General features: G+C 41.7%; 1 protein-coding gene across 3 annotated transcripts in view; it reads left to right on the top strand.

Annotated features, from left to right (window-relative positions):
- The window catches only part of rspo2 (R-spondin 2), a 58,592-nt gene that overhangs the window by 13,220 nt on the left and 25,564 nt on the right, over positions 1-19,808 (top strand). For 2 of the 3 annotated variants that reach the window (XM_042221848.1, XM_042221849.1), the window contains exon 3: positions 12,882-13,066. In XM_042221848.1, the coding sequence (XP_042077782.1) occupies positions 12,882-13,066 (185 nt within the window). Of the gene's footprint in view, positions 1-12,877; positions 13,067-19,808 lie in introns of all 3 variants that reach the window. The other variant, XM_005924326.3, reaches the window with a different exon arrangement.

The following is a 19,808-nucleotide window of genomic DNA, read 5'->3' as shown; positions in this document are numbered from 1 at the left end:
CTACAGCAAAATGCCCCCCTCCTTCATGCGTTATGAAAGCATTTATTCCAAGGTTCTCTCAAAAGGCAATATAAGAAAAGAAACATGTCCTCCCGCGGGCTGAGTCCTGGCCTCTCAGAGCCAACACAAGCCGGTTTCTGTTAAGAAATCTGGGCAGTGCCAACCATTCAGGTGCCAGTTTGTGGTGGTGCGAAAACACGAGGCCAGATGTGACCCAGGCACCTGCTACAGGAGCAGGCGGCTCTACGCAAAACTGTACATCGCAGACTTGAGAAGTACCTCAGATGAACTTCTCTTTAAAGATTCTTTGTGTATGTGTGCGCTTTCTGGTAATTAAGTTAAAGAGAACTTAACAAAATAATGGCAGCTTTAGTGAAAGAAATATAAGTCTCAGCCTTGTAATGACCTGTGCTGTGACCATTTCTCTCGTCGCAAAGCTGGCAGCAGGCAGTTAAGTGAGAAAACAAACAAGGTTGCGGTATTTTCCCGTGAAAAAGTCGATATTGGATCCAGTCCAGTTTTTCTTTTTTTGACAGAGAGAGAAAAGTGTGGCTTTGATGTTTAGGAGTTTTAGGTTTTTTTTCAGTGTCAGGCACCACAACTGAAAGCGAGACCAGGTCTTTGCCATTTGCCCCCTGTGGTGCTCTCCACTTTTGACCCCAGTAAGCACTTCAGATCTCCCTTTTGGCCTCAGCGGGTGAAGTGCGAGTGTGAAGTAGTATCTTGTTAAGCACTTAATAAGGAAGAATTTTTCAACAGCTGTTCATGTTCTTTTCGTTTTGTTCTCTTTTTTTTTTAATGATAAATGACTTGATTGAAACACATTCTGTGAAAATGAAGATTCCATCAGGTGGCAGCTCTTTGCTCCTGCTCCCGTCTCCCAAAATTTGGCTACCCCTAAGAAAATAAATAATGAAACTCTGTGAGGCGAACAGAAAATGTCAAAGCTTTTAGTAACTGGCTGATTTATGCGAGTCCTCACAATTGGCAGTCTTTTCCTGGATCTAACATTCAGTGTGTTTTCTTAACGTCCAAAACCAGTGAAAAGAAACCAGTATGTTTCTTTTCACTGTTCCTTTAAACTTTCATTCTTTTTCATTTAAGATAAAAAATACTGTATGTTGTTTTGTTTTTTTTTAAAGTTCCTTAGCAGAATAATTGTATATAAAACATGATTAAGTTACACAATACAGTGGAACCCCGACTTACGAATACCCCATTGAACGAAATAATTCAAGTTACGAAGGCACTGAACGGCAATATTTCTGCCCGTGTTACAGCAAAATGTCCGTGTTACGAAATCCGCTGGCTCTGATTGGCCGAGCCCAGAATGCCCAGAAAGCCTTCCGAATGATGTGACAACCCCTTGGCTTTCGTAATTGCGCTTCGCTGTTCCACTTGAACGACATATTGTTATTCTAGTTAGCAATTAGCCTATAGCCTATCATTCAGCATCACCTCACTCAAAAGGCGCAATGGGTGCTTCGACTTACGAAACTTTTTGACTTACGGAAGACCCTCGGGAACGAATTCATTTCGTAAGTCAAGTAAAGCCAAGTAATCAAATTTTACAATGATGGAATTTGCCCTACCTTCAGCTACTATTCACTAACACTAATTCCACAATTTACTGTAATTGCTAAACATTTAAAAAGCGTGAAAGTAAGCTAATTTTTTCAAGTAAAAATCTGAGCTTTTAATACAGCATTGATGGCAATTTCTTATATTTTTATTTCAGAGTTCCACTTTTAGCAGTTCATTGTGATCCATCCAGCTTTTTCTACTTAAAAAAATAATTTATTTTCCCAGATTTGTGAGCCAGCGATAGGAAGTAACAAAACCTTAAGTTTACGGTCTGTTTTTGCATGACACTTCAGCAAAAGATGATTATCTTCCATCTGGAGCTCCAAAAATATGTTTCTGGCAAGTACGAAAAAGTCACGTCCAAGTTTTTTTGTTTTTCAGATGTGTGAGCTAGAAGTGGAGATGAGTTTAGTCAAGGTGATGACACATGGGGAGGGGAGCGTGTGCACGGGTTAGGGCGGGAGAGATGGAGCAGAAGCTACATGGGGTGCAAATATGCCAAATATGCCCGATGACTTTGCTGATCCCTGTGATGTCCTCGGTCGCCTCCTGCACTGGGAAAACCCACAGCCAAGTCCCACCCAGTGGTGTAAGAGTGTGTATTTGTGTGTGGAGGTGCGTGTGTGAGTGAATTACTAGACTACCCACACGGTGAGCTACAGGTGTGAAAATTAGGTGTGAGGTTTATGTGTGATAAATTACCAACATGTGGCCTAATCACAGCCACTCCACCTTTCCCTCCACCCAGCTTTTTCCCCTCAGCCATTTCTTCCTTCTGTTCTGAGAACACATTTTTCCCACAGCTTGAGTGAATTTGAGGGAGTGTAAATACTGAACTATACAAATTCCAAATGGGTTTCTTTCTTTTGGGAATTACTTCTTATTTTGCATGTCTTATACTTCATAAGTAGTTTATGCTCTTTCAGTCAGTGTCAAAAACTGTTAATGTACTGACATTCCTGATATCAGACTGCCTAGATATACACTAGGTTATCAGTTATCAGCTTCTCCTCATTTCTTTATATTTTGTTAGGAAAATGGGGAATGGGTGCCGTGATTCACTGAAATGTAAAACAAAAACAAAGTTTGTACAGTTCTAACAAGCCTGAAAGTCAATGGTATGACCATCTTTATTCTTCAGCACAGCCTGAACTCTCTTAGGCAAGCTTTCTTAGAACTTCTTTAAGCAGTCTTCAGGAATAACTCCCCAGGGATCTTGAAAGACATTCAAAGCTCTTCTTTGGATGTTGGCTCTTGGATCTCTCACTGCTTCACTAACGTTTAGGTCTGGGCTCTGGGGAGGCCAGTCAATGACTGATAGTGTACCATTGTATGTTTTACCATCCATGTATGCTTGTGTTGCATTGGCAGTGTGTTTGGGATTTGCTGCCAATCAGACACTTGTCAGATGATTTTTGCATAGTGGATCAAAGTTCGACTGTACTTTTCTACATGTATAATTCCAACAATTTTGATAAACATCACTGGCTTAACTGCAGCCCAAAACCATGACAGATGGCTGTAGACACTCACTGTTGTACCTCTCTCCCGATGTCCTCCATAGATGTGATTTGATACAATGATTTGATCAAAACACTACATCATCACTACAAAAAACCTGTTTCCACTGATTATCAGTCCAGTTCTTTTCTAATTTGGCAAAAAAAAAAAAAAAAAAATCAGATTTTTCCTCTCTGTTTGCCTTCTTTAATAATGGCTTCTTGACAGCCACACTTCCACTGACACCATTTCTGATGAGGCTTCAGTGGACAGTACATGGATCAACTCAAGGGCCCAGTGCATCTCTGCACACCATGCTGAGATATGCCAGATTTTCAGCTATAATCTCTTTGGGAATCAAAAATACTGTTTTATTTCTGGATTTTACTTTAGAAGTGGGACAAAAATTATATGTTTTTGTGACAAGCTGCTAGTAACAAAGTCCTTAAGGACACTATTAAAACTGTCGCCTGGCTAAGTTGTCTGTTATGTATCGACACACTCGCTTGATTTAGGTGCGTTTTTTTTATGCTCGAATAATTTGTCATTGTTAAGTAGCTTCGCAAAAAGCAAAAAACACATCTGAGAATTATCTGGTACAAGGGCTGAAAATGGACCATCATCTGCAATTAGCTTACTACATACCTTGCCGTGTTTGAATGATGCAGATTTTTTTTTTTTAAACTGTATTTTGCAACCACATCCTGGACAATTGATCTAATCCTTTCCAAATGTGCTATGCATCACCTCTGGAGTCTCACGAATAAAAAAACCATAAAACGATTTATTATACTCCATGTAGTTTTGCAACTAAAGGTCAATGTGTTGGCACAAATTTACGTAGAGGTCCATAATTCATCCAGGCCAGTCCTTTAAAAAAAAAAAGCATAAAAATGTCCACATTCCATCACCTCACTGGTTTAAACAACATGTTTGCTATTGATAAAATCTCCAATATCCAACTGCTTGTTTGTTAATGTGCTCTGAACCTGTCGATTTCACTTGGCACCATCGTTAGTCTGGTGTGAGTTACTGAAAATGGGTTGAAATAACTCTGGTGTTTCACAAGAACATCATCACCTTTTGTTGAAATTTTGAAAAAAGATAGACAAGAAGAAGCAATGGAGCCAGCAAGAAATGCAAACCACATGTTCATCTCATGGTGCCTGTTTAGGGGGTGATAAAGTCCATCTTCGTGACTCATCAATTAACTCCTGCAGTGCCCCAGTGATTAAATATGACAAGATCCTTTTGCACCTGCACTGGCCAGTCCTAGTGTAAATGTATAAAACAAGTATTAACCACCAAGAGAATGAAAAACAGATGATGACCCATCACAGGCAGCAGACAGGTTGATTTTTCTTTTTTTTTGTCCATTTTTACTGAAACAATGGCAAGAAAGAGAACAGATTTCATGTGCATTAAATAGGGAATATTTTGTGCATTTAATAGTGTCAAAGTGCTACAATTAACACTGTTGTTTTTGGTTCATTTTTTTCTAAACCACTTTAAAGCTGTGCTGTAAATCTATAAAATATACCAAAAATAAAATAGGCCCATAAATGCAGCGTTCCTAACAAATGCTTTTTAAAATGTCACAACTCTTTTAGAATTGACTTTTTTTGTTTTCTTACTCCACTGGAACAAAAGTTTAACATGATTAGAGGTTTGCATTGTTTCACTGCATTGTTTAAATAATGCTGACACGGACTGAAAACAGATATTCTGCTGTTTTCATGGCAAGGCAAAATTGTAAAACATTTATGGGACCGCAACCCACAATGAAGAGGCGATGCCGTTAGTTGACCACCACATCAAGGTCATTCTGTTTTTCCCCCTCTCATATATGACCAGCTTTTGAGCAGCTTTCCACTGGCTGAAGGGTGTAAGTGTCCATCACTGTGGTTGAAAGTGTGAAAACACTGCGAGAGGCAGGTTAGTGATTCATCTTTTATTACGAATTTCCAAACAGGAATTACAAGGTCTCTTTCACATCAAGGAATCCAGATGTTGTGTCTGACCAGAATAAGGGACTTAAGTCTTAAAGATATTAGGAAGTGAACTAACTTGGGGTCTTCATACAGACTTGAAAGGAGTGCAAGGTTGAGAGTTCGACTGGACAGATGGGCTAAAGGTGCAGAGTGTTTCCAGATAATCTTGGAAGCACTCTCAATGTATCTCTATTTGACCAGCTGCAAAATCAGGAAGGACATTCAAATCACACTTTGAATGAACTTGCAACCTTGTTACATTAAAAATGTTGCTTTGAAGACTGTGTTCACAGTGACTTTGGTGCATAATAATGGTGATAAAACAGTAGTAGATGGAGTCATAGATTCTTGGCAGCCTTGCTTTTATATACCGGTAGGAATATAACCAGAACAACAGCAGGTGTTGAGCTTCCTTTTGCAAAGGGTTGTGCTGCAGGGGAGTTAAACTCATTGACGCAGACTCACTCAGACTGATTACAGCATGTTTCTGTCTATCTGCATTTATAAATTAGATGCTAGTTATTTGCAACCCTTCACCAAAACCTTCACTTAGAGTCTAAGGGTGGTTGCAATTAGTCTGTGTTGAGCCGCAATGGTTTGTAGACAGGTTGCCTCCCACCAGGCAACCTGAGTAAATCCCTTGTCGTTAAATGATGTTTGAGGATGTTGACTGCTCAATCTCTGGGTGACCTGTTGTTCATACTCTCATTTGGTTGCAAACAGCAGAAAAAAATCAACCACCAAGTTTTCCTAGTCACAAAGAGGTTGTTGTCCTGTTTTTACTCTGACGTGACAGAGACATAGAGACATAGAGCTAGGCCACATTGAATTTTAAAGCTGCAAAACAACCAACATTCCCTTGAAAGCTCACTAGGCTATTTAATGTGTTTTATCTTGTGTAATCATGTTGAATCTATGCGTGTACAGCAAATAAATTGTCTTTTTATGGGAAGTTTGAAACTTATGTATGTCTTGGCTGAGCGCAGTAAATAGGGAAACCACCAGAGACTCTAACATGTTAGTTCTCATGTACACATTAACCCTACCAGTATCAATCTTGTTATTTAACTCTCAGAAAAAACACAAATAAAAAAAAAAACACTTCAAAAAATTGTTAAAATGTCAAACTATTCCTTCCATTCATTTGCATCTGTGGTTATCCAGTGAGTCAAATCTATTTTTCTCACCTGCATGGCACTGTGGCCCGACCTGTTGAGTCACACCAAATTAAATTAGTTTGACTTTTTGTTTTATTACGCACTAAAAAGTGTTGCCTTCATGTTGCCATTTTTCCACTTGCCTGTTTGAACCATAGCTGCCTGTTTTACCCATTCACCATTACATTAACAACCACGCTTTTAAGTGAGGGTTCAAATCCCCGAGCTGCCTGCGTCGCACGGTGGATCTGTGTCACAAGAACACTTTGGCTGGGGCTAATATGTCTGACAGCAAAATGTGTTTGCTCAGTCTCATGCTGCAAAATCATTATAAGCAGCAGGACTGTCCCAAATTATAAACATGTGCTTACAGTACGATCTGTTAAAGTAAACCGGGGGGAAAAAGGCATAGATCCTAAAACCTGACTGTTTCCAGCTGGAACAGAGTCAGAGGCAAGTCCAATATATTTTCTGCTAAATTGGAACAGAAATGCGCCTTCAGCACACAGGCCCAAAGTACCCCCCTCTTTTACCCCTTCTGCTTTTACTCCGCAATTTTTTAGCTAAGTGCGACTTCCAAATTCATGACAAAGTCACGGGCCCGAAAAGCAGGTCGTTTGATGTCATTTTCCATGCTCGAACAATGTTGAGATGTTACAACCGCTTGTGAACTGCGGGTGCGAGGGCTGACACTGCTACAGCTATGGAGCGTAATCCTCGATAGTTTGGTGGTTTGAAGAGATCCAGAAAGTGGCTGCTTTGCTCCTTCTGGTACGATTCGCCGCCAGTCAGCTGGAGGCTGCTGCGCTGTCCTGTATATGCCCTTTCCTTGTCCCATGCTTTCTCTTTTTTCCCCTTAAGTGGAACAGCAATAAGCTTATACCAGCATTTAAGGGGAACAAGTGAGGTAGACAATAAACAATAATAGTCCCAGTGCCACGAGGAAAGCGTATAATTCTGTTGGTGAATGTGGCGCTTTCCACATGAGAGTGCAAGTCTTTGTGACCTGCTGCTACTCCAAAAGCTGAGGTTTTCCATCACTGCCTCTTGACCATGTGACATTTATGGATAATATAGATGAAGCGGCTGATATATTTTTGCCATGTTACTGGATGATGTCAAGATTCCCCGTATGTATATATGTGTCCTGCACTGTAAAGTGCCTTTTCCAAATAATGGACAGTGTGCTGGATAGCTGCATTCACAGTCTGCATTATTAGATTTACATACCAGGGGCCCTTGGAGAAATGAAGCAGAGCTGTGAGAATAGAAAGAGTTGTGTTTTAATATAAGCACCAGTCTTCAGTTTTGCTGAGTTCGGAATTCACCACCGTGTTATGATACCGATACAAGTCTGCAGCATTTCTGCATCACCTCAGCAGTTAACCGGGACACGCTTTTTGCTAGCCCACCCTCTGGTTTTTCATTTAGTGCTTGGTTAAAATGACAGGTGTCAAGGTAAATTATGGTCTATTACTTTTTGCTGAGTGAATGACACTGTGACTTGAACTGAGGAGCCGAGGCATGAAACAGAATCATGTTACTGCTTTGTTCTAAATGTTGTTGGCCACAGACAACAAAAAAAAATCCTTGCATCTGAAAATAACATGCCAAAAAACATAAATACAAGGATCCTATGAAAATTAAAGGAAATGAAAATAAAGTGTATATCTTTAAGGGCCTGAAAATGGTTACAGAGAATCAGTCTTCATCAGTAATGACCTAAGATTCGTTAACAAAGTCAATCTAAAAAAAAGACCTACATCACTGAAGCCTACTAAAACATGTCTTTTGTTCTTTTTGTGAAGTTCACCGCTCTTGAAGAAACACAAAAATTATATGCAGTAACTGCCTTGTTAGGGGTTTGGAGTGCAGAAAGTTGGAATCTTTCAATATGAATGTATTCATGGGTAACAGTAGGTAGGTGAGTGCAAGGCAGGAAGTTAGCTGACCGTGGGTGGAACCTCATGGCGTATGCTGATGGTTTTGGCAGCCATGAGCATAATCTGTCACGCTGGCTTTGGACTCATAAAAATCTACCTGCAATGGAGTTTTGTTTTTTTTTTCAACTTGATCTTAAAGCAGCCCTAATTACTCTTGAGCTGCATGCAGTTAAATTTCCCAGGCTGCAAAACGAAAGCTGCCGCGCTCCAAACACGCTGTCATTCTTATGCTGTGACTCTAACTGTTGTTCGACAAACTTAAGATGAACAGCATACATACTTAATAGCAGGTTTATAAAACATGTTCTCTTGCAGCCTTGACCACTTGATTAGCATAGCTATGACTCTTGACTGGGTACTTTCCCAGTCGAATATGTGAGTGGCATCCTATACTAGATGCATAACTGATGGATGAAGTCAAGAAAGTCAGTTGCGCTAGTTAGCTGTTACTGCTTCTACTCCTATGTATTTACTTTTATGGCCAAACTTCCTGTATGGGATCTTAATGAAGGGTAATCTTGATCTTGTGGGTTCTTCTACTTTGACATGAGATTTAAAAGATAGATTTGGCAGATTTTAGAGCATATTGACAGCGCTAATGCTAGCCAAACATGTAAACTTGCGTTACAAGATCTGTCATCTCCACTGTAATTGTAACCAACCATTCAATACATTTTCACAGCACTGTATTTTTGTGTTGGGGCATCAAGTTGGTCATTCCTCATTTGGAGAAGGTTGATGTCTAAGTAATGCAATTCAAGGGGATTCCAGAATAACACCCTGCCTTTGTCACTCTCAGAAACCTTTAAGCTAACTGCTATTGATCTAAAATAAAACAGGTGTTGGAACTGCATGGCATATTTCACTGTAACATGATCAATTTTAATTTTGGTGATTATTATATTTTTATAACATGAGAGTATTTCCAAACTGGCTGCCATCTCACTCTAGAGAAGACAGCCCACAAGATGCCAGGTGCAGTTGGGTTTTTGGATAGTTAGTTGGATAGAAGCATGAAGCATGAAGAAAAAGAAAATCCTCTGTAAATTAGCTGAAAGGACACTGCTTAGTGGCACACTGGAAAGTACACTTTCTGACAAAGGTTAAATAAGGTTTGGGCCAGTCTTGCGCTCATATTGTAAGCTACATATGTAGCTATAATTAGCAGGTCTTTAACTTAATTTAGTATAAATATTGGGGCATAGGGAAACAGCATAATCATAATCTAGCCATATCAATAATCTGTCCAAAAATTTATAAATTATTTATAAATTAACTTGCCATGTACTGTGTTTAAACTTTGGACAGTTTTTGTAATGAGGAAAGTTAGATCTTGCTAAGCTAACTGGCTTCTGCTTTAAACTTGCACACAGACGTAATCTTCTCCAAACTGCCAGCATTTTCTTTTAAAAATGTACCCATTATGTAAATTCTCTTTATAAATGCAAATGATTTCAAGGTATTTTCCTCCCTCGGGACTTACCAGGGTATAACTGTCACAGTACATTTGTGAAGGCTGAGATAGACGATATGTGAGGGGTCCTTCATGTGGTTCCTGTATGAGAACAGCAACTTTGCACAGCGATGTTCGTATGGATTTGGGCTTTTGTAAATAGAGTACTTGAAGCCCAGAGGGATCTTTACTCAGCTGTCAGAAGTGGGAACTGCGGATTTGTTTTGTTTCACGTAATAAGCACTTTGTGGTTGAAATCGTAAACGACATCACTTTATCATGTGAAAGGAGTGGTGCTTTTAATGATGTGCAGTCCTCTCCCGAAGTCTCAAAATACATACCGTATACGTTAAACCTGGTATCCATAATGAGATGTTGACCACTCGGTCCATTTGTTCTACATCTGTGGGTCAGTTTAATTTCAAAGTGACTGACAGAAGAAGAGCATGGGCGTGAAGAACAGAAGAAGAACATGGAACATGTGTCTGAACACACTTAGCATTAAGATAGACTGGGTTTAAGTAAACCTGGTGTCTGAAAATAGGAAAGACATAATATGCCAAAAGAAAAAGGGACCACATTTACAATTTGGAACATATTCTCTAGCAAACTAACTATACGGTCCTCCCAAATTAAATTAAACTGCTGTAATATATGGAGATGTCTGTTAATTTACTTTTCAGTATCTTTTCTTCTGCTCTAAGTACATTTGGATGTTTTTCTTAAGAATGGCTGAAACCTGCTGGCAGTCGGCAGATTGATGTAAAGTGCACTAGACATTATGCCGGTAGTGTGGGACGTGAGTTGGACAGCGTAGCTCCAGACACTGTGAATTGTGGCCTCTTTCCTGACATACCTGTGGCCTAAACCTCCAAACCTTTCCACAGACGCACACACACAAGCTAATCTCCCCAAGATCTGGACCAAAAGAGTTTCTCTCCACTGCCTTCAGCCTTTCCTTCCCTACTTTCCCCATAGTCATATGGTAATTCCAGGACACGGGAAATGCTTCATTCAAACAGCGTATACTGCGCTGTCCTCACTTGCCGTCACCGTGAGATTAGCAACAAGCAGAAACAACGGAGAGCAAAGAATGAGCGGGAACTTTGAGCCAGGCTCATCAAAAGGCCTTTCAATAACTATAATTTCTCTGTTGATTGACCTGCCAATGGTCTGGGATGACCACAGGCCCGGATAGTGTTTTTCTTTCATTCTTGTTAGGATAGTTTTGTTAGCATAGTGTTAAGAGGTTTGAGCCCGCTTGAAACGCGCTGCAGAAATAAACTTTTTTCCAGCCTGACAGGTTTACCTTTGCCAAGTTGGCTTTCCTTTTCTGTCAGTGCTATGCTCAGATTTAGCAAGGGTAGACGGGAGTACATGTGACTGGTTTAATGCGAATGTCAGTTTGCTGTAAATGCACCCAGATTGTGTATTCTACAGGAATATATGGTTGAGTATTGAGGTTGGGTCTAATGATGCAGTTTAGTCTTACAGAATGGAAGGATTGACAGAATGAAATATGAGATATATTCGGGGGAGTGATTCTCGTGATAGCAATAGCGTTACCTGACGGGAAATAGAAGTCGGCTTTAAGTTCCTGCACGTTATTATAGCACTTTCTGTGCTAAGGTAAGGAAAGCACTTGACATTTGTCCAGTTGTACTAGATGCTAGGTAAGGCGCACCTGTATCCGCCAGATGACTTTGAGGATGCCGTCTTGGAGCTGCATTGGCACAACTAAAACGTTGGATTGACAGTTGAATATAAGACACGATTTTCCATCTGAGAATTGGAAGAGCCAACGCTAGTATTAATTTGGGGTTTTCATTCATGTCTTACTGAGCAAGTGCTGACTGGAGATGAACCATCCCCAGTCTGTGTGATGAATGGAGTTGGAGCGCACATCACGGCGCTGCTGTGATCGATGGAGTGTCGCTGTAAACCTCATCCCTAAAGACCATCAGAGACACATTCTGATTAGCACTTAATCTTACTTCCATCCACTCTGGCTTCAGGAATACGAGCACAGTTTGGCAGAGCCAGCATACCTCTCTAAAGACTGTCTCCCAGCGCTCCAACAAAACAAATGAAAAAAAGATGAGACCAAGGCAGCCTCCGACATGCGCTGACTTATTTTTTACATGATTACAAACTGATGCTTGCAATGGGCCCACTTAGCTCTCACTTTTTCTGGTTGAATCCCTTCAGAGAAATCTAATATGTGGATCTATGGCCAGTAATGCAGGCATGCTCTGCTCTGTCTCTCAGGCTGTCCAGCTTGCTACACAGTGTTTTATTAAGCGTTGTGGTAGGTCGCACAGTATAAGCACCGCTGTTACCCAGTCCCTGCCTGTGATATTCAAGACTTGGCTTGAAGAACATCTGAAGTGTCTCTCGTTTGGAATGGCCCGAGGATATTTTCCTGTAAACGGGATGCTAAGGAGTTTAGATTGAAAGTCACTTATTGTAGAAAGGACTGTCTTTTTACTGGCTCCTTTGTCTTCCACAGGCAACTCGAGCTGAGGCTAGAGCCGCTGTGGTTCTGGGGGCTTTCATCGGCTGTCTCAACACAATCGTTTAGGAGGCCAGCTCTGACCAGAATTAATGCAATATTCACATTCATAACCAATCAGCATTCGAACGCTGAGAGGCGAACTAGAGTTTGCATGAATGACAAATTGTTGAATTGGACATATTTACTATGAATTGAAGGATATCCTGCTGATATATCTATTATGGTTGTTTGGGTTTTTACTCTTGTACTTAGGTATTATTCTAACGGTCAGCCCTCCCACAGTTGAGTGTGTTGCCTCTTGTTCACCTCGTCCCTGTCACAGGGTGAACTTACGGTCATCCGCAGATGAGTAATGATATAAGGATCTGAAGGAATCCTGCTTCTTTGTTGCTGGTTCAGAATAAACAGTCATCTGAACCACCGTGGAAGTTACATCTTCCAGCGGTAGTCGAGCTAACAGAAGCACTGACCTCACACACACACACGCACTGAAAATAAAAATTATTTTTTGTGTCTGATGATCATTGATTGATGATGGTAAATTCACTGTTCAATAAAGGATCGATCACAAATGCTGATTTCAGAAAGTTTTTAGGAAATATAAATCTGTGTGTTTTGTGTGAATAAAATCTTTGACCGAAAAAAAGTGACAGATTCTTCCGGATTCTAATCAACTCTTGCTCCTATGTCACCCTCTTTCTTCCCCCCACCCCCCCTGTTTGTCCTTCCTGCAGCTAGCTATGGTGCGTACCCCATCTGTAAAGGCTGCTCGGTGTGCTCCAGGGATAACGGCTGTGTGAACTGCCAGCCCAAACTGTTCCTGTTTCTGCGGAGGGAGAGGATGAGGCAGTATGGGGAGTGTCTTCACGACTGTCCGGCCGGATACTACGGCATGCGCAGCCCCGAACTCAACATGTGCTCCAGTAAGATCCTATCGAGTTTAACCTACCCAGCATCCCTCATACACTCCACCTTCACTCCCCAAAATCTCCTTCCACCCTCGGCTCCCTAGCCAGACATACAATACCACCTCCCATTTTCCCACAGCGAATGATTTATTGCGACTTACTCAGAGGAGACGCACATGCCTGATAATTTGAACGGCTCATCCGTTCACACAGGTGGATGTAACTGGTGAAGCCTTGTCTTAGCAGCCTCTGTGACGCGAGGTTGTCTGAAGGCATGAAATCGAACCACAAATGCAACCAAAATGCAAATGCAATTAGGCCAAAACTAGCTTTAGGGCCACATTAATAATAGATTGGATTTTATATAGCGCTTTTCAAGGCACTCAAAGCGCTTTACAATACCACTATTCATTCACTCTCACATTAATACACTGGTGGAGGCAAGCTACAGTTGTAGCCACAGCTGCCCTGGGTCAGACTGACAGAAGCGAGGCTGCCATATCGCGCCATCGGCCCCTCTGGCCAACACCATAGGCAAGTAGGGTAAAGTGTCTTGCCCAAGGACACAACGACCAGGACAGAGAGCCCAGGGCTCGAACCGGCGACCTTCCGGTTACAGATGCGATTCCCAACCCCCTGAGCCACGGTCGTCCATTAAACAGCAGTATGGTAAAGCAGTCCTTTTCGAGATACTATGCAATATGGAGAAAGATGTTTATATGTTAGAATAAGGGAAGGAAACTTACTTGTTTTAACGACTGATTGCCGGAGCTTGTGGATTGAGGTTTTCATTAGACAGTGTAATTTCTTGGAAGTCAAAGAAATTTTTTTTGCCTGTGAACAGAAAGCAGGCCACCCACCAATATATTGTGCATTGACTGGAGAGTTTGATTAAGAAAAGTAAAGCAATAAAAGTGGCACTACACCTTAGACTAATATTGTATTTAGTATTTAGAGAAAGGCAATATAATTCAGAACTTGACTTACTTTTATTTACTGTTTGAGTAATGAAACCATATTAAATATCCCCTCATCATTAGGCATATTAGTGTTTTGGACCACACCTTTGGTCTTACATACTCTAGATTATACCATTAACAATAGCTCGTCAATCAAATATGTCCTTCTCCTCTTCATGTTTCACTTTCGTAACTTAACCTTTACGAACGTGAAATATGGCCGGAGAGAAATAGAGAGGACCTTTATAGGTGTTGGCTGAGTGTTTCATATAAAAACAGTGGAACTTAAATCCTAGGCCAAACTTCTGACAGGCGTACTGAAATTAAGTCCCAGATGAGGATGTCCGTACCTTTGCCTCTGACATGCAGCAACCGTAACCCATCTAGATGCAAATATATAGATTGGCTCATTTTGATATTAAAATAAAAGCATATTACAGCCAAACTACCAATTTCTTTTTTCTTCAAGCCATAAATGGCCTCTATTGAAAGTGAAACTTCAGTGTCCAGAAATCTGGCAGTGGAACATCAGCGCATGTTCATTTTTACCTGGTCAGGTTGTGATTCTTCATCAGTCTTTGAGGCTCTGTTCAGAAATTAGTACTATAAAAGGTTCAAAATATAAATTCATGAATGAATTTAAAATAACGTTTTTCTTAATTACTAACAGTGTTTTGTGGGTCAGCCTGTTCCCATTCTTACCAAACATAAAGCTAAACCTTTACTAACTAAATAAAAGTAAAAATATTGAGGAAATACATTGAGATTGAGATTATTCGAAATGGGCGGTTTTTCCTTTTTGTAGGATGTTTTTTTGGATTTAGGATAACAAGATCACAAAAGGTTTGCAGAAATATCCTGTAGTGCAGTTTGAAACTTTGAACGTCTCTTTTAGCAGACTGCTGGTATCAATTGGATACCCACAAACAAAACCCTTGCTCTTTGCATGCTCATAATTCATCAGTTTTCCCACATTAGAGGCAAAATCCTAAAGGCTTCAAAGTCACTTTATCCCATTTTCATTACTCAGAGAAAGCTAGAAGTGAAAGACATCTTGTTTTTTGGTCGAAGAGAGAAAAAAGTCTTTTAAAACGTTACTTTTTAACCCTGCTTTCCTGACTGCACCGCCCCACACAGGCTGAATTTTGACTTTAACGGATCCTGATGTGTGGGAAGTTAATCTGGATCACTGGCCATGCAAACTGCTCATAGAACAACATCTTGTATTGTCATGTAGCATCAGACTTTAATGCGAGAACTACTTTGATGTGATCGCTGCTTCAGCTGTGGCTCTCTAATCCGGTTTCCTATTCGAGTCTCACTCTCAACTGCGCTCTGTGTGTCATTTCCACTAAACAGCTGGCATCCGATCATTTTATTGCGGACATTTTATCGACTTGGAAGGTAATATTTGTGAGCTAATGCAGGCAACTGGAACTCAGACACAGTGGACATGAATGGCGATGATGAGGGGTTCTCTGTGCCCTGTTTCTTTGGTGTTTTTTAAGCACTGCCTCTGAAATCACTTAGAGGACAGCTGTTTATTATTAAATCCGAGTTTGTCTGTGTGATCTTATCACATTCAAGAATTTTTTTGAGGGCTGTTCTGAAATTCTTCTACTAAGCAAGAGGTCGATAGGATTGGGGACTCTCTCTGAAATCTAATGTTCACTTTTTCTAAAGGAAAACCATAAACTGACATTGTTATGCAATATAAAGCAAGGATAGCTAGACAGAGGGCTGTAGTTTCACTGGTATGGAATCTAAGACAAATACAAAAATCGTATGTATACTGTTATGTTGAACAAGTCATGGTTCAGACTGTAAATTTAGATGTCAGATGTACTTTCTCTGCTGTTCAGGGTCAAGCTCCTGGTCATAAATATAGAGATCCTTGACTACAACTGTTAGTTAAAGATCCTCCAAATGCACTATTATGGTTGATCTCTATTAGGGTCAGCTGGCTCATCTGGAAAGCAGGTTTCTTGTGGCTTTCTGGTCTTCTAACAGGTCGTCATTCACGCGTTTCATTCTTTAGAGGATCACATTCTCACCCAGCTTCTGTGCACTGCAGACAGTCTGGTCCACCTGACTAGCATGTCTTGGGAAAGTGCTCGCCAAAAACTGTGATAATGCGGTTCTACTAAAATTGAAGCCAACAGCAATACTTTAATGTATGATCATTTAAATCTTTGCTCTTTGCAAATCCGCAAAGAACTCAACGTTGACTGCTGCTCCTTGTTACTAAAATGTTTCCTTGAATTTCCTCTGAATACCTTGAGAAACTGTGCCGTATGATGAATTTTAAATTTAATGCTCACTTTTCTGGGGGGTTTCCCATTCACTGCAGGGAAGATAACACCATAATTAGAGACTGAAACAATGGGAGCTCTGCTTTCTGTGGCGTAACGTAACTGGAAGCCCATTTGCAGCTACACTTCAGCTAGGTTCCAAAGAGGCTTGAGACATGGGAGCCACAGTGTTTACTGCCATCACGGAGATGGAGCTGGTTCGTCAGTAATGTCTTTTTGTTGCATAATATCTTTCTGCGTGACCATATTTTATGTTCTTGGACCTCTGCTCCCCTGAAACTCCTTTCAGCAGCTAATGAATGGGTTGATATGAGCCATAAACCATATGCTGTAACTCCAGTGTTATCCACGGGAGTTCTTATCAGTCGCCCAGAACAGGCCCCACACCGGTGTCTGTGAGTGTCAGCCCACCGCTCTGCAGGGAAGATTTGTAGCAATGGACACACAGTGCGCTGCTTTGTGTACAGCCAAATCTGCATGAATGTAGAGCAGTCACGCTCTCTGCAAAGTCACATTTCATATCACTTTGCTTTTAATATACAATCCTCAGCCAAAGCATATTCTGTCATTTGCTATCACAAGCGAGCTCACTGGCTGAAAGAATTATGAGCTGAAAGGCGACTATCAGAGCTGTCTTCTGTATGAGACAAAGTGTTGAGAGGGTCAGCATGAGTGCAGGGCTGCATTGAAGACTTCCTCCCTCGGGGTGTATTACAGACCCCCCACTGCTAGACATACTCTAGCTGCCAGCACAGTTGCCTTACCCCAATGCAGCAGCTTTAAAAACCCCACGCTGCGTTCACTGCCAACCACCAACCAGTCAAACCAAGGCCTGAGATCCAGTATCCTGGAAATGTGATTTAAAAATTGCCCCTAATTTAGTGCCAGTCTGTTGTGCTCTAGAGACTTCTTTCTTTTTTGTTATGGGTCAAAATAGAAGCTCATTGGATGTAACCTCTCCAAGATCATTTGAATTTTAAAGTGCATTTTGGGAATTTGTTGGGTTGCAGATCCGTTATGCATCATGATCGTTAACCATATGGGCACAAGTGTGCGTAAAGGTACTTAAGTTTTTGCTGCCTTTAGCTGGCAACAGTGGCAGGACTCTCTCCTTTAAGCTCCCCTTTCCTCGCTCTGCTTCTGAGCATGTGGGTATTTCCATTGCAGTCTAACCAACAAAAAGACCAGTTGCTTTTGGCCTTTGAGCTTCACCAAGGGACATTTAATCATCACAGCTTTACTAACCGCACTTTCAGATTTGCCAGACAATACAACGGGCCCACCAAACCAAGCCCGCTCCCAGGACCTTACACCCAGACACAGAGTTGAATTGGGTTTGTTCTCAGAGACCTGCATAATTATGCATGCCAAAGTGCAAGAGTGGAAGGGCTGTCTACGCTTGACCACCGTCTGAAGCTTGAGCTGTCTGCGAGTACATGCTGGAATATAGGAGCCCAGCATATCACAAGATTGTGCCTTTTGGAGTGAAACTACGAGGACCTGCTGACATGTCTGTCATCCCTGATCTCTCTTTGGGAGATACTGACTGACAGAAACATCACCTCTGCTCCACCTTGCTCTGCGCTTGTGTGCGGAGGTGCAGCCATGTGGAAAAAAAAAACGCACGGAGAGTGTCGGGAAGAACATGGCAGCGCTTGCCGTTGCCACGAACATCTGCCGTCCGCAGCCCCACACGACATGGCTGGGTGGCAGTGGCAAGCCAAAGCTTCCCTGTCAGCCAAATTCAGGGCCCCTACAGTAGGTTAGAGCTGTTCGACTTAGGCTGGATAAGAAAGATGGAAAAAGAGGGCTTGTTTTCCCCCTCACTCTGCCAGGCCCTTTTTATAACATGGACACTCCTGCTGTGCATCATCAAGTCTGGTTAGTTTTGTGGAGGTGGCTCTCTCAGTAGACTGATGACTGGCCTGACAGCCCAACTCCGGGCTCAGCTATAAGCCTGTGAGGAACAATATGATTTAACACCATCTCTCTCTGCACAGCGAGGATTCGTGTCAATAAATGAAGTGATTACACATGTTGCTGTGAGCCAGTGGAGCAAGTTGACAGAATCTGACACGGAGCTTCAAGTGTCCATGATCAAATCAGTGGGTTCCCCATCCAGACCACAGCTGAGGGACTTCCTTCTGCCAAGCATGTGCTATTAGATGACAAGTGACACTCGGTGACTCATGTCTTGACTTCAAAAGCACTTGGCGTGCAAACCGCGTACAACTGAAGTGCAAAATCAGATGAAAAAGAAAAGTGAAGCAGTGACATTGTAACAGTGGTGAAGCACTGACGAAATCTCTTCAAAACTGAGCATCCTCAGCCACTGCCCCCCACCACACACACACACACACACACTTTCCAGTGTTCATCATATAAGTCACAGCCAGAACCAGGCTGGGAGATAATGATGATAATAAGTTTAAGTCACAGGAACACCGGGCCTTCTCTGGGATCTGATGACCTCATTATTTCTCATTAGTTTCCCTGTGGCACCTAGATGAAGACTTTAAAGGTGGTCCAGAGGTTAATCCCGCTGGGAGAGTGAACCCACTCCCCTGTATCTGTTTCTGGAGCTGCTGGACTAGCCGTCTCACTGCTGAGCTGGTCGGTGGTCAGTATAGGGGCTTCTCCGGTGCCTCAGATAGCCCACGCTGTTCCAGATAGCCTTTTGGCTGATAGCTGGACTCTGAATGTCTGTCACAGGGATTCCCTTCCTAACCGGCCCCTCATGCCGACGACCTCTGACCCTCCGGCTTTGCCTACTTTCATTTCTAACTCCCATGCAGTTGCATTGATGTTGTCGTCCACCTCATCCATTTCCCAGCATGACATCATTGCTTATCTGCTATTTAGAAAACTAGATACCCGGGTGTTTGAGCCTTTGCCTACATCTGAAAAACTGAAAACAAGAGTGATGTTTTAATCAAAAACCTTGTCAAGTGCTTATGCTGCTTCTGCAAGGACATAAACCTCCGCACATCTGGGTTGCTCATATTTACTGTCAATAACCAAGGATTGCACAACAGCCCCAGTGCTTCAGAGTACTGCCAGATGTTCTTGTTCTCCTGCTCCCTCTTTTATTTTTTGGTCCAAAAGCTAAAAGTCTCTCAGGTGATGACAGGCCTGGGAAGTGTGAGGGGTAAAAAGACAGCTTTGTGCTTTCCAATTAGCGCTGTGATTTATTTGCTCGCTCCCTGTATTGGGCTTGTTTTGTATCAGACCCAAGCGTTGCTGATTTAACTTCCTTATCCAGACAGAGGCAGGATACTTAAAAAGAACAGCAGAGTGCATTTATAACAGAACCGCTTGGCCTGGTCAACGCCAGAAAATCCGTAATGAAACTAGAAAATATGTAGATGAATAATAATAATAATACAATAATATCAGATGATTGAATTATTAAAGCAAAAGCGATGTGTGAAAGCAGGAAATAGCTCAAGGAGCGAGTGATTGATGATGAGTCCACCTTCATTTTTC

The sequence above is a fragment of the Haplochromis burtoni genome, unplaced genomic scaffold, assembly GCF_018398535.1.
Source record: "Haplochromis burtoni strain Fernald_Lab_line unplaced genomic scaffold, NCSU_Asbu1 Contig_76, whole genome shotgun sequence".
In the NCBI taxonomy this organism is placed as follows: Eukaryota; Metazoa; Chordata; class Actinopteri; order Cichliformes; family Cichlidae; genus Haplochromis; species Haplochromis burtoni.
The sequence above is the reverse complement of the archived record's forward strand: the minus strand, read 5'-3'. Positions and strand labels throughout refer to the sequence as shown.